This window comes from Erithacus rubecula (assembly GCF_903797595.1).
Source record: "Erithacus rubecula genome assembly, chromosome: 6".
NCBI lineage: Eukaryota > Metazoa > Chordata > Aves > Passeriformes > Muscicapidae > Erithacus > Erithacus rubecula.
In genome coordinates this window covers 43,475,328-43,488,823 of record NC_136688.1, presented here as the reverse complement: position 1 = coordinate 43,488,823, position 13,496 = coordinate 43,475,328, and the positions used below count along the sequence as shown (strand labels likewise).

At 38.1% G+C, this 13,496-nt stretch overlaps 1 protein-coding gene across 2 annotated transcripts in view; it reads left to right on the top strand.

Moving 5' to 3' along the window:
- KCNK10 (potassium two pore domain channel subfamily K member 10) overlaps positions 1–12,840 on the top strand; it is a 56,469-nt gene extending 43,629 nt beyond the window's left edge. For both annotated transcript variants that reach the window (XM_079309787.1, XM_079309788.1), the window contains 3 exons: positions 5,600–5,786; positions 8,864–9,006; positions 10,909–12,840. In XM_079309787.1, coding sequence (XP_079165913.1) covers positions 5,600–5,786; positions 8,864–9,006; positions 10,909–11,520 — 942 coding nt within the window. In that variant the 3' untranslated portion in view covers positions 11,521–12,840. The remainder of the gene's footprint in view (positions 1–5,599; positions 5,787–8,863; positions 9,007–10,908) is intronic.
- The last annotated feature ends 656 nt before the right edge of the window (positions 12,841–13,496 follow it).

Here is a 13,496-nt window from a genome sequence, read left to right as displayed (position 1 = left end):
CTTATTATGTACTTTCACAGGCAAAAGAAACTTGACTTGTGGAATTTAAATTAATTTATTGACAATTAGCATAAAAAATTAATTACTGAGTTGAGTGTTGGGAAGAAAAATCCCCACAAACATTCAAAATGCCTTTCTTCCCTCTTTTTCAAGCTCAGCATCAGTTCTAGGCTCACTTCACTCCAGACACCTCTCCACCCATATTGTTATTATGGGTCACATTCAATCCCTCTGGTGCAGCACCAAATGGCACAGGGATTTGGGTCAGAACAAAGTGGTTTCCCTGCTGTTCTTAACTCTTTTCCTCTGTTCTTTTGCTAAGTCCTCAATAAACTGCACACTCTGCAGTACCTGCATTGCCATGGAGAAGCTCCCCCTCCCCTGACCTTGTTATTCCCTTGTTCTCTCCTCTATTCCTTGTATTCTGCCTGTCCAGCACTCCGGCCCTTTTTTGAACACACTTTCCCACAGGTGCCACATCATCTCAGAGGCTCAGCAGTGCCCTGAAATGGGTCTGTTATTGCTGACAGGAACCAGTAGTGTCAGAGAACAGAGAAGAGCAAAATACTGTTATTTTGCTCTTAGGTGTTTTGTCCAAGTAAGTGATGTTTAACATACATTTAGCTTCACTCTCATTTGAACATGAAGGAGCTAGGACAAGGTATGATGAAATCCACAGTGACTGTTGCAGGCAGCCAAGAGGTTGATGTGACCAACTCACAGATGACCTGTGAGCTCTGTGAGTCAGCACTGTGCCAGTCTTTCCAAAGGGCCTGTTGAGAAGGGCATCATGCCTCACTGGGGTGTGTGCCAGGCTCTGGACCAGGACTGGCTTGCATTTGGCTCATCTGTAAGACAAGCAGTGTGAACCTATGGCTGCCTGCACCATCTACACTAGCTTTGAAAATGTATTTTGACTGAGGACATATCAAATGTTTGTGAGCTAATATATGTGATATTCTGGCTTTAGTACAAAGATTGTCATTCCTAGTGTTAAAATATTTTGGTCTAGAGAAAGTGATTTAGAAGACAAGTTGTTTAATTAGTGCATGGGCAGAGACAATCTGTTCTGAGAATAGTTGGCAGCATGGGGAAGGGCACAAAGTTAAGAGTAGGAAAGGGAACAAAAGAAATATTGAAGAAATGTTTTTAGTTTGAAATGTGTTTACTCTGCTCCAAAATATAGAGCCTTTTGGAGAGATGAGGACAGCATTTCCCATGCATATATATTACATTATCTTTAAAAAAGTACCATTGGTCATTGTAGTGGTTTTGGCTTGTTAATTTTGTTAATTTGAGATTTTCTGGCCAATGCATTAATTTATGTTGTGGGTTTTAGCATTGGCCAAATTGCTAGTGTATTTGCTAGAATTATTTATTTCTTTTTTTGTTGTGAGATAGGATTAGGAGAAAGGTAAAATATGTTTAAACTTTAAAGGGTATAAAGAAAGACTTTATTACTAGAAACTATAAGAAAAAAAATTCAGAATAAAACTTTTAGAACACTTCTCTTTCTCCCATAAACGTCTTTTTCTTTTTTATACTGACAATGTGCAGAAAACTAATCATTAGTTTACCATTAAAAAGTCTTTTATTAATGTACTTGGGAGAGGAGACTTTTTTCTTCAGTCTATGGAGATTTTTACACAAAAAACCAGTTTTGTTGTGGCTTTGATACCACAGTGATCAACCACCTGGGAGAAGGGAAATTTGATTACTATGTAAAAATTTTTTTTCTTGACTAAGAGTTTTTTCACAATCATTATTGAGGACTATATTAATGTATGGGATATACTTTAAGGGTTATAAAAGTTAAAATAAAAGCCCTTTTCATTTTTGAAAATCCATTAGCGAAAAAGGTAGCCAGCTTGCCCGGAGCCTTGGGGAGATTTGTCAGGAATTCAGAAAATGGAAAGTTTGGAAGATGGAAATACCATCTGAGCTCACTGTGAAGGGGGAAATATTCCAGGGCTATTTTTGGTTTAGTAATACTGCATACTGGGGGAGCTTTCTATGAAATGAGAGGTGACACTATGGAATCTTGGAATAAGCTTATATGAAATATGCTGTTCATGGAAATATATATGTTCCATATATTTAGCATTTCGTCTAGTCTGATAAATTACTGTAGCTTTTTTTGATTCCCTTACTTAATGCTTCCTGCTCCTTTTTCATAGGAATATGTATCAACCCTGTGGTCTCAGTTTGCTAACTTAAAAACACCATTTGGTGATTTTATTGTCAACCATCAGGTCAGAAAAATTGTACCTCGGTTAATTCACCAGAAGAAAGCAGGAGACATAAAATAATCCACTACACTAGCTTTGATCTATTAGGGCAGAGAGAAAAAAGAAAGTAAAAAACTCAAGGTTTATTTTAACTCCTTAAATTATTAGGTAAGAACAAAACTACTAAAACGCCTGTATATATAATAGAAAATGAGGAAAAAACAAAGCTGCAGTTACTGATGGAAAAGATGGATAAGAACTTAATTCTACTGATAAGAGTGTTTTCATTGCTCTGTGTGTCCTTACCCCTCTTGGCACTAGAGCAGATTGACAGTAGGTTGTTTGACATCAGTAATGTTGCCGGTTTAGCACTTGGCCACCTGAAGAATAAAATCAGCACTGTCAGTGGAAAATGGAAATTACCCTGATGGGTGCACAGAAAACTCTCTGTTCTTAGATTCTTAGATAACTTCTTAGATATTTTCCAGAGTAGTTCTAGGTGTATTTAAATTTGTCTCATTAGCAGGCACTAATTTATTTATATTTGAAGAATGACTTACAAATTATCTGCTTCATCACCATGGAAAGAATTTGTGGGTAAACAAACTTAAAAAGAAAAAGAGTGGAAAACATCTCTTTTAAGGGTGTTTTAATTTTTCTTAAACAGCTATAAGATTAGCTGCCTTTCCTGAAGGAAGGGGTTTGTTATTATTTCTTTTTGACACCTATAGAAAATTCTGTATTCATGTCACAAAATGGGTTCAGATTTTAGCCTGGCAGAAGTTGCTCAGCTACGTGACAATGTTTAGCTCCAAGCTGAAAATACTGTTTAAAAGAGAAATTTGTATGAACTTATTCAGACTTCTCAACCTTTGATGTTATATAGAATGATTATTTATTAATTTATTTAAATAATTACTTGGTACAACACTACAGTGGATTGCATTTTTGTAATATGTCATTATTACAATGTATATATTCCATTAGTAAGTTACAATTATGCCTTAGCATTTTTTCATCTGTAGCAGTTAGACTCTACTGTGAATTTTCTCTGAATGCATGCCTAACTGTAGAAAGACCCCCTTTTCCACGTCCATCCTGCATTTAATGTGTCATTGTTCATTAGGTAATTCTTATTCTGAGTCCTGCTTTTGTGCCCTTTTCAGCAGCTCTAAAAATGCTGTGCCTGATTCACCATTGCTTTCTGCCTTCATTTGTACTCTCAGCTGCTCTGCTTTTGTGTGGGTGACAGAGGTGCACAATAACCATGAGTCAGGCTTTTTACAGATCCTTTCATTAACATTGTCACCATTTCTACTTTAAAAAGCCAACAACATTTGGCTGAGTTTATCGCTCATTAACAAGGGGTTGTCCTGAATATTTGTCACTGATTTGAAGGCCATTCTTTTCATTCCTTTCTCTCTCGTGAAACAATTCTGACACATACTGAAGTGCATGTTAATTTTTGCTATGTGGGGACTGGAGGAAGAATTACTATGTATAACTTTGATGTTGGGCAGCTCCAAATTGCTTTTTTGTTAAAGAATTCCCAAGAGGCACTTGTCTCCTGACTTCCACAAGGCAAAGTTTCTGACATTTCATTTTTACATGTCGGGAAACCGAAGCATTTGGTAGAAGTAAACAAGTCGTCAAACTAGAAAATAAACATTAATTTGGTTAAATCCTGATCCTCCATGACAAAAGGCAAGGGTGCCAATGCAGGACACTGTAACATCCATGTGATCTGTTCTTTTCCTTTCATTACTCATTCAATAATTCTGAAATCCTGCCATTATGAGTGTATGTCCATACCTCTTAAAGAAGATAGATTGTCCTTTGGCATTTTAGCAAAATACTCAAAATGGCTCTTTGGAATAAGAGGCAATAAGGAATTAATTCAGATTTTATATTTTTGTGTTGCTTTTCCCATTGGTACTGGGCAGTTTCTTCTATGTCTTATATTTGACATTATATTACTAATCTTATTGAACTATTTTTATTCATCTGGATACAGAAAATGGTGCGCACACACACACACAAACAAATAAAATATTAAGTGTAGGGATCATGTTAAACAGAACTAAAAGTATCTATGAAACATGACATATTTATGCTACCTGGTTATGAATGCATCCCAGATCAGAGATGAATTTAACAAGTGTCAGACACTGCACCTCTAAAAGAAATGCTCCTGTTGTAGGGGAAGCTCAGTATTGCCCACAAGCTGGTTAGATATTAACCAGTTCAGGCAATATCCCTTCTGTATATTACAAAGATAACTTCTGAGATCTTATTTCCTGTCTAGGCAATGCCTTAATCTGAAATGAGATCTCATTTCTGGGTTAAGGGAGATGCTTGCTTTGGAAAACTGATTTGGAAATATGACTTACAGGGACCTCCACATTGCTTTTCCAGGACAAATACATTGCCACTCTAATTAATCCACAGCAAGTTTTCTAGTAATTTACAGGCTTCTTATGGAACTTTATTGGATGCTGAGTTTATTCACGGCAGAGAAAATCTGAAATAAATCTGCCAGAGTCAATTGTGTTAATCCAGGCTTGCATCAATATTAATAGAAACAAAATCTAAGTATATAGTAAATAAATTGAGAGTTTATATGATTTAGGAGTGTAAAATATTACAATTACACTGACTATATTTGAATTCCATTTATAGAAGCTAGTAACATATACTCTTTGTTCAAGAGCTTTCCAGTGTGGATTTACATTGGTTTGGTAATTTTATCCCAGGCTGTTTGGTATTTGACATAAATCCTTTTTTTTCTGAAGTTAACCAATAATACAGCTTTCTATTTTTGAAAAGGAGATTTAACCTTCATATTTGTGAATGAAAGCTGGAAATCCTGAGTCTAGAAAACCCAAAGCATCAATTATTTGTACATAAAATTGTAGCTTTTTAGTGGGGGAAAAGGGGTTTATTTTGATTTTAATCTTGATTCTGTTTGTTGAATGCTTGGTGACAGTGAGGCAATGTGGGTCTACACATACTTGTATGGAAGTGTGAATGTGCACTTTTTCTTACACATTGAACCTGATATGGAGCATATTGGTGCCTTTCTGAAGCTCAGGAATGTTTTTCCAGGTGGTGTTTGTGGTAGGTTAGTCACTTCCTAGTGCATAGAAAATCAGAATCATGATAATCTGGGGCCAGACATGGGGGTTTACTGTTATTACCTGGGCAGTACTCTTACCAACAGGAAGAGAGAGTTGTATTCCACCCAACAAGCTCAAAAAAGGCAGAAAGAGACATATCAGGTGAACACCAGCATAATAAATGTGTCATTCACAAAGAATACAGTTCCAGAAATTCACTCAAACACTTTTTTCCTGTTATTTCCTTTTTTTTAGAATAAACAAGTGAGTCAAACAAAGATCCGGGTGATCTCTACCATCGCCTTCATCCTTGTAGGCTGCATTGTCTTTGTGACCATTCCTGCATTTATCTTCAAATACATCGAGGGATGGACAGCCTTGGAGTCCATTTACTTTGTAGTTATTACTCTGACCACTATTGGCTTCGGTGACTTTGTAGCAGGTGAGCAGCTTTGAGCCAAGGTACTGTGCACAGGGGCCTTGGCTCTCAGAATTTGTTTTGTGCTATAGACAGGAGGATCTTGACAATATGTTATATTCCAGTGAAATGATGCCAGGTGTTTCTGTTGGGATTACTGTGCATTACGATACCAGACTGATTTAAGGGCCATTTGTAGATTGTGAGCCTTCAGCAGTGCAGATAACAGGAGCCTGGAAAGTCCTGATTATCCTTTATCATGAAATGAATTATGCAAAAGTAAAATTACTTTCCCGTTGAATTAAAGATTTGTATTAGTCCATTAGTGCTCAATCTGAGGCTGCCTGCAGAAGCAAGTAGCCCAAATGATGAATGGAGGAAGGAAGCTTTTACAAAGGGCAGCTGAGCCATAGGTCTGTAGAATTCACTGGTCAGATGCAGTAGTGGGCTGCTGCTACAGGAGCTGCAGCATTTCAAAACCTGCATTCTGCTTTCTAACCTTGGCAGAAATTTTGGCATGGCAGTTACCCTGTTAAGGAAAACTCTTGTAGGAGAGAAGGACTAGTGGGGTATGTATCTCAGTGCTTGGAGGAGACTTTCCAAGATTAATACAGTACGAGCAGGAACTATAAATATCGACCATATAGAATTTCCAAAGAGAGAATTGAGATGGTTGGCTGGATAGATGAGAGATACATTTTTTTTTTCACACAACTGCTTTGCTAACAAAAAGATGGTTAAAATAAGTGGATTTTTACTCATCAGTGAATGACCTCTACTCCTCATTCCTGTTAGTGGTCCTAATTAAAGGTATTAAGTTGCCTGTGTTAAAAAGTCATATTGTGCTTCTTAGTCCCTATAAACAGAATTAGTTAAAAACATCAAATAAAACTACAAAATTTTCTTTGCCGAAGAACAGTAGACAAGTCTTTTTTGTACAGAAGACTCTAATATTCCTTTTTATGACACACTGGCATAGAAGACATGAATTATTGAAAAAAAAATCACCTAACAAAGAAAGACCCAGTTACAAAAAAGAAAGTTTTACAGGCATTCAGTTACAGAAGTGATTGTGTGAGCTTTGTCCATTTTAACCACTTAGATGTGTAAAGAAATGCATTGATATTTTTTGAGGCATCACAGCGTGAAATAAAAATAATTTACAATATTTTTCTTAATAATACCACATTTCAGTATTGTTTAATAATGTGATACCAAAAAAGCTCTGAATATTAAATTGCTCTATATGCACATGATGAGGAGAATATAATCCACAGCTGGTGGCTACTAACAAGCAGGATTTTTTAAATTTTATGGAAGACCCTGAATAAGAAAACATCAGAGGCAGTTTCATGATAAGAGTTTAAGGCAGGTGATCACCAGGAGATTTGGGGTTTATTGCTGGTTTTGAGAGAGATTTTCTGCCCCTTTTATTTTCTGTGACTTTAATCTCTCAGGATCTCTGTTCCTTCAACAGCAAATCAAAAATGCTATATTTTAATGGTTAAAACAGTGCCAGTGGAGCTATGCTGGCTTATTCCAGCTAGAACAAATCCCAGCTCTTGGGAAACTGGGAGGTTTTTGTACTACAGTTGGAAATAAAATTGTGCATGGAGCCTGAGTATCTGATAGGCTGAAAAAAGTGGTCTCATGCTTTCTCAGTCACCTGATTACCCTGCAAGAGAGATCTCGACAATCTGTTTCCTAGGGAGCTTCCTCAGGGACATGTATGATAAGAGGCTTCTTGTACCATAGCAACAGCAGTCCCTACCTCCCATTGTTTCAGACTCTTAAAGACAGGAAAAAGAGAGTGTGATTCATGCAGTCTATGGGGAGAGATTAACATCAAAACCAATATTTGGGTCCCTGCCAATTCTTAAATGTCTGACCTTGCACGGGGGTGTTCAGACATTGTAACTACACCAATATTGAGGCTTGATAAAATTAAAGAGTCATAGAAATGTCTTGGATTGCTAAAAGCAAAAGGGAAAGTGCTGAACTGTGTTGTCTGGTGATTTAAACAGGGAAGAGCCCTAAAATCTCTACAGTCATACAGAGGTATAGGTGTCTAGCTCTTTCTAACCAAGGCTAGAGTGCAGGAAAAATGCAGATCTCTGCCTGAGTCTCCTGGTAGGCTTGCTCTTCAGGTAGGGATTTACACAGCTACCACCAAGGTGATGTTGTATTGAGGGATGCTGCTTTGCTGACTCTTTGCTGCTCACACTTCTCCACTCAGGGCTGTGCCTGCCTCTCTCTAACTCTCATTCTTGCAGTGCACATAGCTCTGTGATGGGACTGAGGGTCTCAAAAGTGAGGTTGTGGTTGCTTTCTTTTGTAAAAATTTACTCTGTAGTAGGCAGCAATCTGGTCACTACCACACTTATTGGAGGGTCTTTGCAGTCCATTAGGTTTGCCAAATGTCTCACTTCTTGTTTTGCCAGCTCATCTAGAGACTTGCATGAAGAATAACATAGTACATTTGTTGCTTGGTTTGACCCATATCTCCTATGAAGTCACTGGCCAGAGAATGCATCCCTCTGAATAATACCCAAGCAGACTGCACAGCCTTGTTTTCAGGGCTAATGCATAATTGGCTTCCTGTCAGACCCTGATTTGGAAGACAAAGCTACATTTCTTTTTTCGGCATGAAGATCTCTCTCGGTCCTGTAGCTAAACCCAAAAAAGTCGGGAAAATCTATAATTTAATGGGCTTGGTCTCTAGATTTTCTCAACTACGAGGCTGCAGTCAGTTCAGAATAACTTTTTTCTTGGACATGTGCTTGTGATGTTGCAAGTACTATCAAAGGAGAACTTCAGAGCTGCTTCAGCATATGAACAATACAAAGTGAAGTGTTTAGTGGTTGCTCTGGCAGGTCACATAGCAGCAGAACAATAGGTAATTTTGAAGATTTTTGAATTAAAACAGACTGGGTTCCTCCCATCTTACAGGCTTCTTGTCTTATTATCAGAACTACAGTGCTGTTGACAAGAGTTAAGAAATATTTTTATGCATTTTTCAGAATTTTGTAGTATTTTTGCAGATATTTTATAATAATTTTGGCATTTCATGACTTGTAAGCATAAGTATATACTTATTTCAGGAGGAAATCTTGACATCAAATACATGGAGTGGTATAAACCCTTAGTGTGGTTCTGGATCCTTGTTGGCCTTGCCTACTTTGCTGCTGTCCTGAGTATGATTGGAGACTGGTTAAGAGTCCTGTCCAAGAAGACACAAGAAGAGGTATGATCAGTAGTTTCTCAGTGGTATGTCATTTTACAAGAGAGATTTAAGATGCCTGATTCCTGCTTGTCTAAATAAGGAATAACTGCTCTGCATGACCAATGCCCCATGGTTTACTTCACTATCTGCCTTTGGTATACAGTTAGCTCTGATCTTTAGCTCCTTCACAAAGGAAGAGAAAAAGCAGTGGAAGCTTAAAGATGGTTACACCTCTATGAATACTCAAAAATACACAGAACACATCAGTAGGATGGCAATTATGAAATGAGATACCAGCCTTTACTCTGAAACTAGCTATGAAATTGTATTAAAAATTTCAGTGTTCTCTCCTTAAAAATTGGGAGATTTTCCTGTATTTTCCTATGTCAGGGAGTTTGGTTCTGAAAAAAAGTTTGGATTCAAGTCCCTTACTGTGTATTCTGTTTTTAAAAGTTGAAGAAACTGAGTAGTCAGCATCAAGGAGAGCATGATTAAATTCACTCAGAACATGCCCTCCATGATTCAAAGAGCATACTGCTCATGCTTCACTCAAAAAAGTGAAGTTCCACACTCAAATAAGTGTGGAAAACAGAAAGGCAATTGCCCTGACTCTAGAGCTGAAGCCTGTGGTGGAGGATGTTAGCAATATAATTTTGATTTTTAAGGCAATCTCCTCCTGTTTACTAGCAAAGCTTACCTGGCAAGGTTAAGCAAATAGCAGGTGAAATTTGAGAGGGCAGTAGTTCTTTTTTTAATTTTTGAAGGCATCTGCACCACCCAAGGCCTGGTGCATCCCCCATGCATCTCCATTAATAAAGGGGACTGCAGAGTGTGGCTGTTCTCTTGATCCTCAGGCAGCTACAGTGGGGAGCTAGTCTCCCACATGGATGCAAGATGCCCTCTGTCACAGTGCTAAATGGACACCTGAGCATCTGGCCTGCAGAAAAAAGATGACTCCTTGTGTGTTATTGGCTGCAAAAACTTGAATTCAGGCTGCAGCACAAGCAAACCACTGTGCGTGGTGAGCTCCTGCAGATACTGTACTCCTGAATTTGTTCTTAATTTAGCTGAACTTTGAGAAAGGTCTGTTTTAACTGGAATATTGCTTGGTCATTTATCTTGATTTTTTTTCTCATTTTGGAAGGCATAGTTATTGAATACATCCATCATTTGGCGCTTTATTCTTAGCCATTATTCCAGTCTCCAGTGCAAAGGAGTAAAACAGAGAAAGACAGTAGGACATTTAAGGATATGCTCATAGTGCCCATACTGAATGTGTATTGAAAACTCCTCCAGATGGCTTGAGAGTGTGGTATTTGGACAATTTTGCAATGGAAACCTCCTTTAAAGATAGCTAGATTTGTCTCTGAAAACGAACCCTAGCCTGGAGGAGTCAGAGGGCCACCTGAAATTATCTAATGGGTGTGACTCTGTGGCACTGAACAGAACGTTCAGTGGGACTAAACAGCTGCATCCATGAGCAACATAGGAAAACACATTCCTGTGCTGCTGCACTGGCTGTTGTGCTGCTCTGAAGTGTATTGGTTTAACTACATGTGATTAATTTTGCCCACTCTCGACCATCTACTGCTGAGTTAGTTATGAGTCAGGAATTTTGTTGTTAATCAAGGATGGATTAGCATGAACATGTCCCATCACATGACACAGCTATAAAATGTGTGGGGTGGCAAAGTGACACAAGCAGATGAGTTCTCTGTCACAAAAGCCATCAGTTGGTGTGTTTAGAGTGTGCCCAGTGTAAGCCCTTTGCTAATGAAGTTTGGCTCCAGTTGGATGCAGTGGACATGGGACCACTCCTCAGCTTCATGCTAGAGAAGGAAGTGATTGTGCTACTGTTCTATAGGGAAAATGTTCCCTTAAAAAAAAAAAAAAAAAAAAAATCTCTTTCTTCCTGTTGTACAGGTTGGAGAAATAAAAGCCCATGCAGCAGAGTGGAAAGCCAACGTGACAGCAGAGTTCAGGGAGACGCGGCGGCGGCTCAGCGTGGAGATCCATGACAAGCTGCAGCGGGCAGCCACCATCCGCAGCATGGAGCGCCGGCGCCTGGGCCTGGACCAGCGAGCCCACTCCTTGGACATGCTCTCTCCAGAGAAGCGCTCTGTCTTTGCTACCTTGGAAACAGGACGCTTCAAAGCCTCCTCTCAGGAAAGCATCAACAACAGGCCTAACAACCTGCGCCTTAAAGGGTCAGACAGGCTCAACAAGCACGGGCAGGGCGCATCCGAGGACAACATCATCAACAAATTTGGATCGTCCGCTAAGATGACCAAAAGGAAAAACAAAGACCTCAAAAAGACCATGCCTGAGGATATGCATAAAATTTATGAGACCTTCAGAAACTATTCCTTGGATGAAGAAAAAAAGGAAGAGGAGACAGAGAAGATGTGTAATTCCAAGAACACTTCTAGCACTGCAGTTCTGACCAACTGCATCCAGCAGCACTCAGACTTGGAAAATGGAGTGATTCCCAATGAAGCCAAAGAAAGGGAGCATAAAAACAAAGTGTTACTTTAAGACAGAAGTTAAATGTCGAAGATCCTTGACTTGAATTAACAATGTTGGTGTTTTTATATCCATATATATTGAGACACGTGCCTTATACAGACTCCTTATTCAGTCTGAATTATATAGCATCGAAGAATATTTCACTGTGCCATAAAGACTCAAGCTTGCTCTGCCAAAACAAATCAGGAACACAGCACTGCAGATTGGCAACAGGAAGCTACGCACATGGAAATTTCAGCCTGTATAAGATTACCAGGGCAAGACACAAAGGAAGGGATTGAACCATGGCAGTATCACCAGAGGGCTCCTACCATGGTGTGATATTGGACAAAGGGCAGCTATGCAAGAAGGGCCTATGAAAGGGATGAAAAACAGTAAATCTTTGTATTGGAGTATGCATCCATAAAGCCTTCCCCTGGTGATTAAAAAGAGGAGAAATGATTGGAGTGAACTAGAAACTTTCAGTAAGGCTTAGTTTACGTTTTGGCACGTGATCCAAGCTAGATTTTTTTTTTTTCCTATATTTGAGTCAGATGCATTACCTTTCTAAATGCCAAAAGAATGTCCATGGACACAGCTAGCAGCTGGATGCTGGCTGGAAAATCAACACAGACATAAGTAAGGGTTGGATTTCTCTTTTCATTAAAAATAAAAAAATAAAAAAAAGAAAGAAAAAACAAAACAAAACAAAAAAAATCTGTGGGTATTTATCTTAAGCAATGAAAAAACAAAAAAAAAATAAAAGAAACAAATGGATTTTTTTTCTCATGTAGGAAAATTCAACATAAAGTCACAGCAAGAAAGTACATATGAAGAAAATACATCACATACTATGTTGTTTAAAAGAAGAGTAACATCAATTCAATGATATTTGGCTAAAAGTATATAACAGTGGGCCAACCTTTTTTTTTTTTTAAGAATTTCTCATTCACACTTTCTACCACTGAAAATTTCCTTCTATTTTAATGCTGTAAGACTATAAGGACAGAAGAGAAGCTCTAGCTTTTGCATGTCAGCAAACTGCTGTTCTCTAGCTGAATCTGAATTTTTAAAAATAGACATAAGAGCATATATATGATTCAAATGAGGGCCAGGGCTACCATAGAATCTCAGGGCTCTCTGCTCCCTTTTGCTGGGTTTGGTTTAGACATAAGCTGCTGAAAAAAAAAAAGAAAAAAGAAATTTAGGAAAAAAAATATTGTGGTAATCTTTTAAGTGCTTATAGCTTTAAGTGCCATTAATGCTGTCTTATTTTGTAACTTTTTAAACAAGTATTTTGAATTATCTGATTTATTTCCTTTCAAGTAACATCTTTGTTGGAAATTTACTGTCCCTTTTATTGAGAAAAACTAAACATAAGCTCTCAGAATTTTTACACTAAAGTGAAATGTAACTAAACTGAGGGGATTTAAAAAAAATTAGTTTTTGCTGTCTGGGCATATGAAAATGGAAAACAGAATTGTGTCTAGACTTCGCAGTAAATTTTTGAAGAAAATGCTACAAATAATCAAATTGCAAAATGTTCTAATTTTTTTATAGTAATCAGCCTGTGGGCTACTGGTTGGGCCATTGCAGATAGAAGATTTTGCATGCTGGAAATGAGATACACATGATTGTACCAGCAATGCTTTCCCTGAGCTTTCACAAAATCCTAAATATTCTTGCAATTCAAAGTGTAGGCTTTATAGGTAAGGTAAGCATGGATGTTGATAGCAGAGACTCTTGCAAGCTAGTCAAACATGCAGACATCCAGAGGTCATGCAGACATGGACTTTTGGAATTGCATGCTGATGTCTACATACACAAAAATGCATGTATCATTCCCTGATACTTTCTGAGATCTTATGCACAGTAAGACAGCTCAAAATAAAACTGGCCACCAGAATTCAATATTGCCATGGCTGTTAATGGAAGCATGGCAGTGTGAATACAAATTTTGAGTATTCATATTTGCATATATAATGACTCTGCTGGATTTGCAGGAC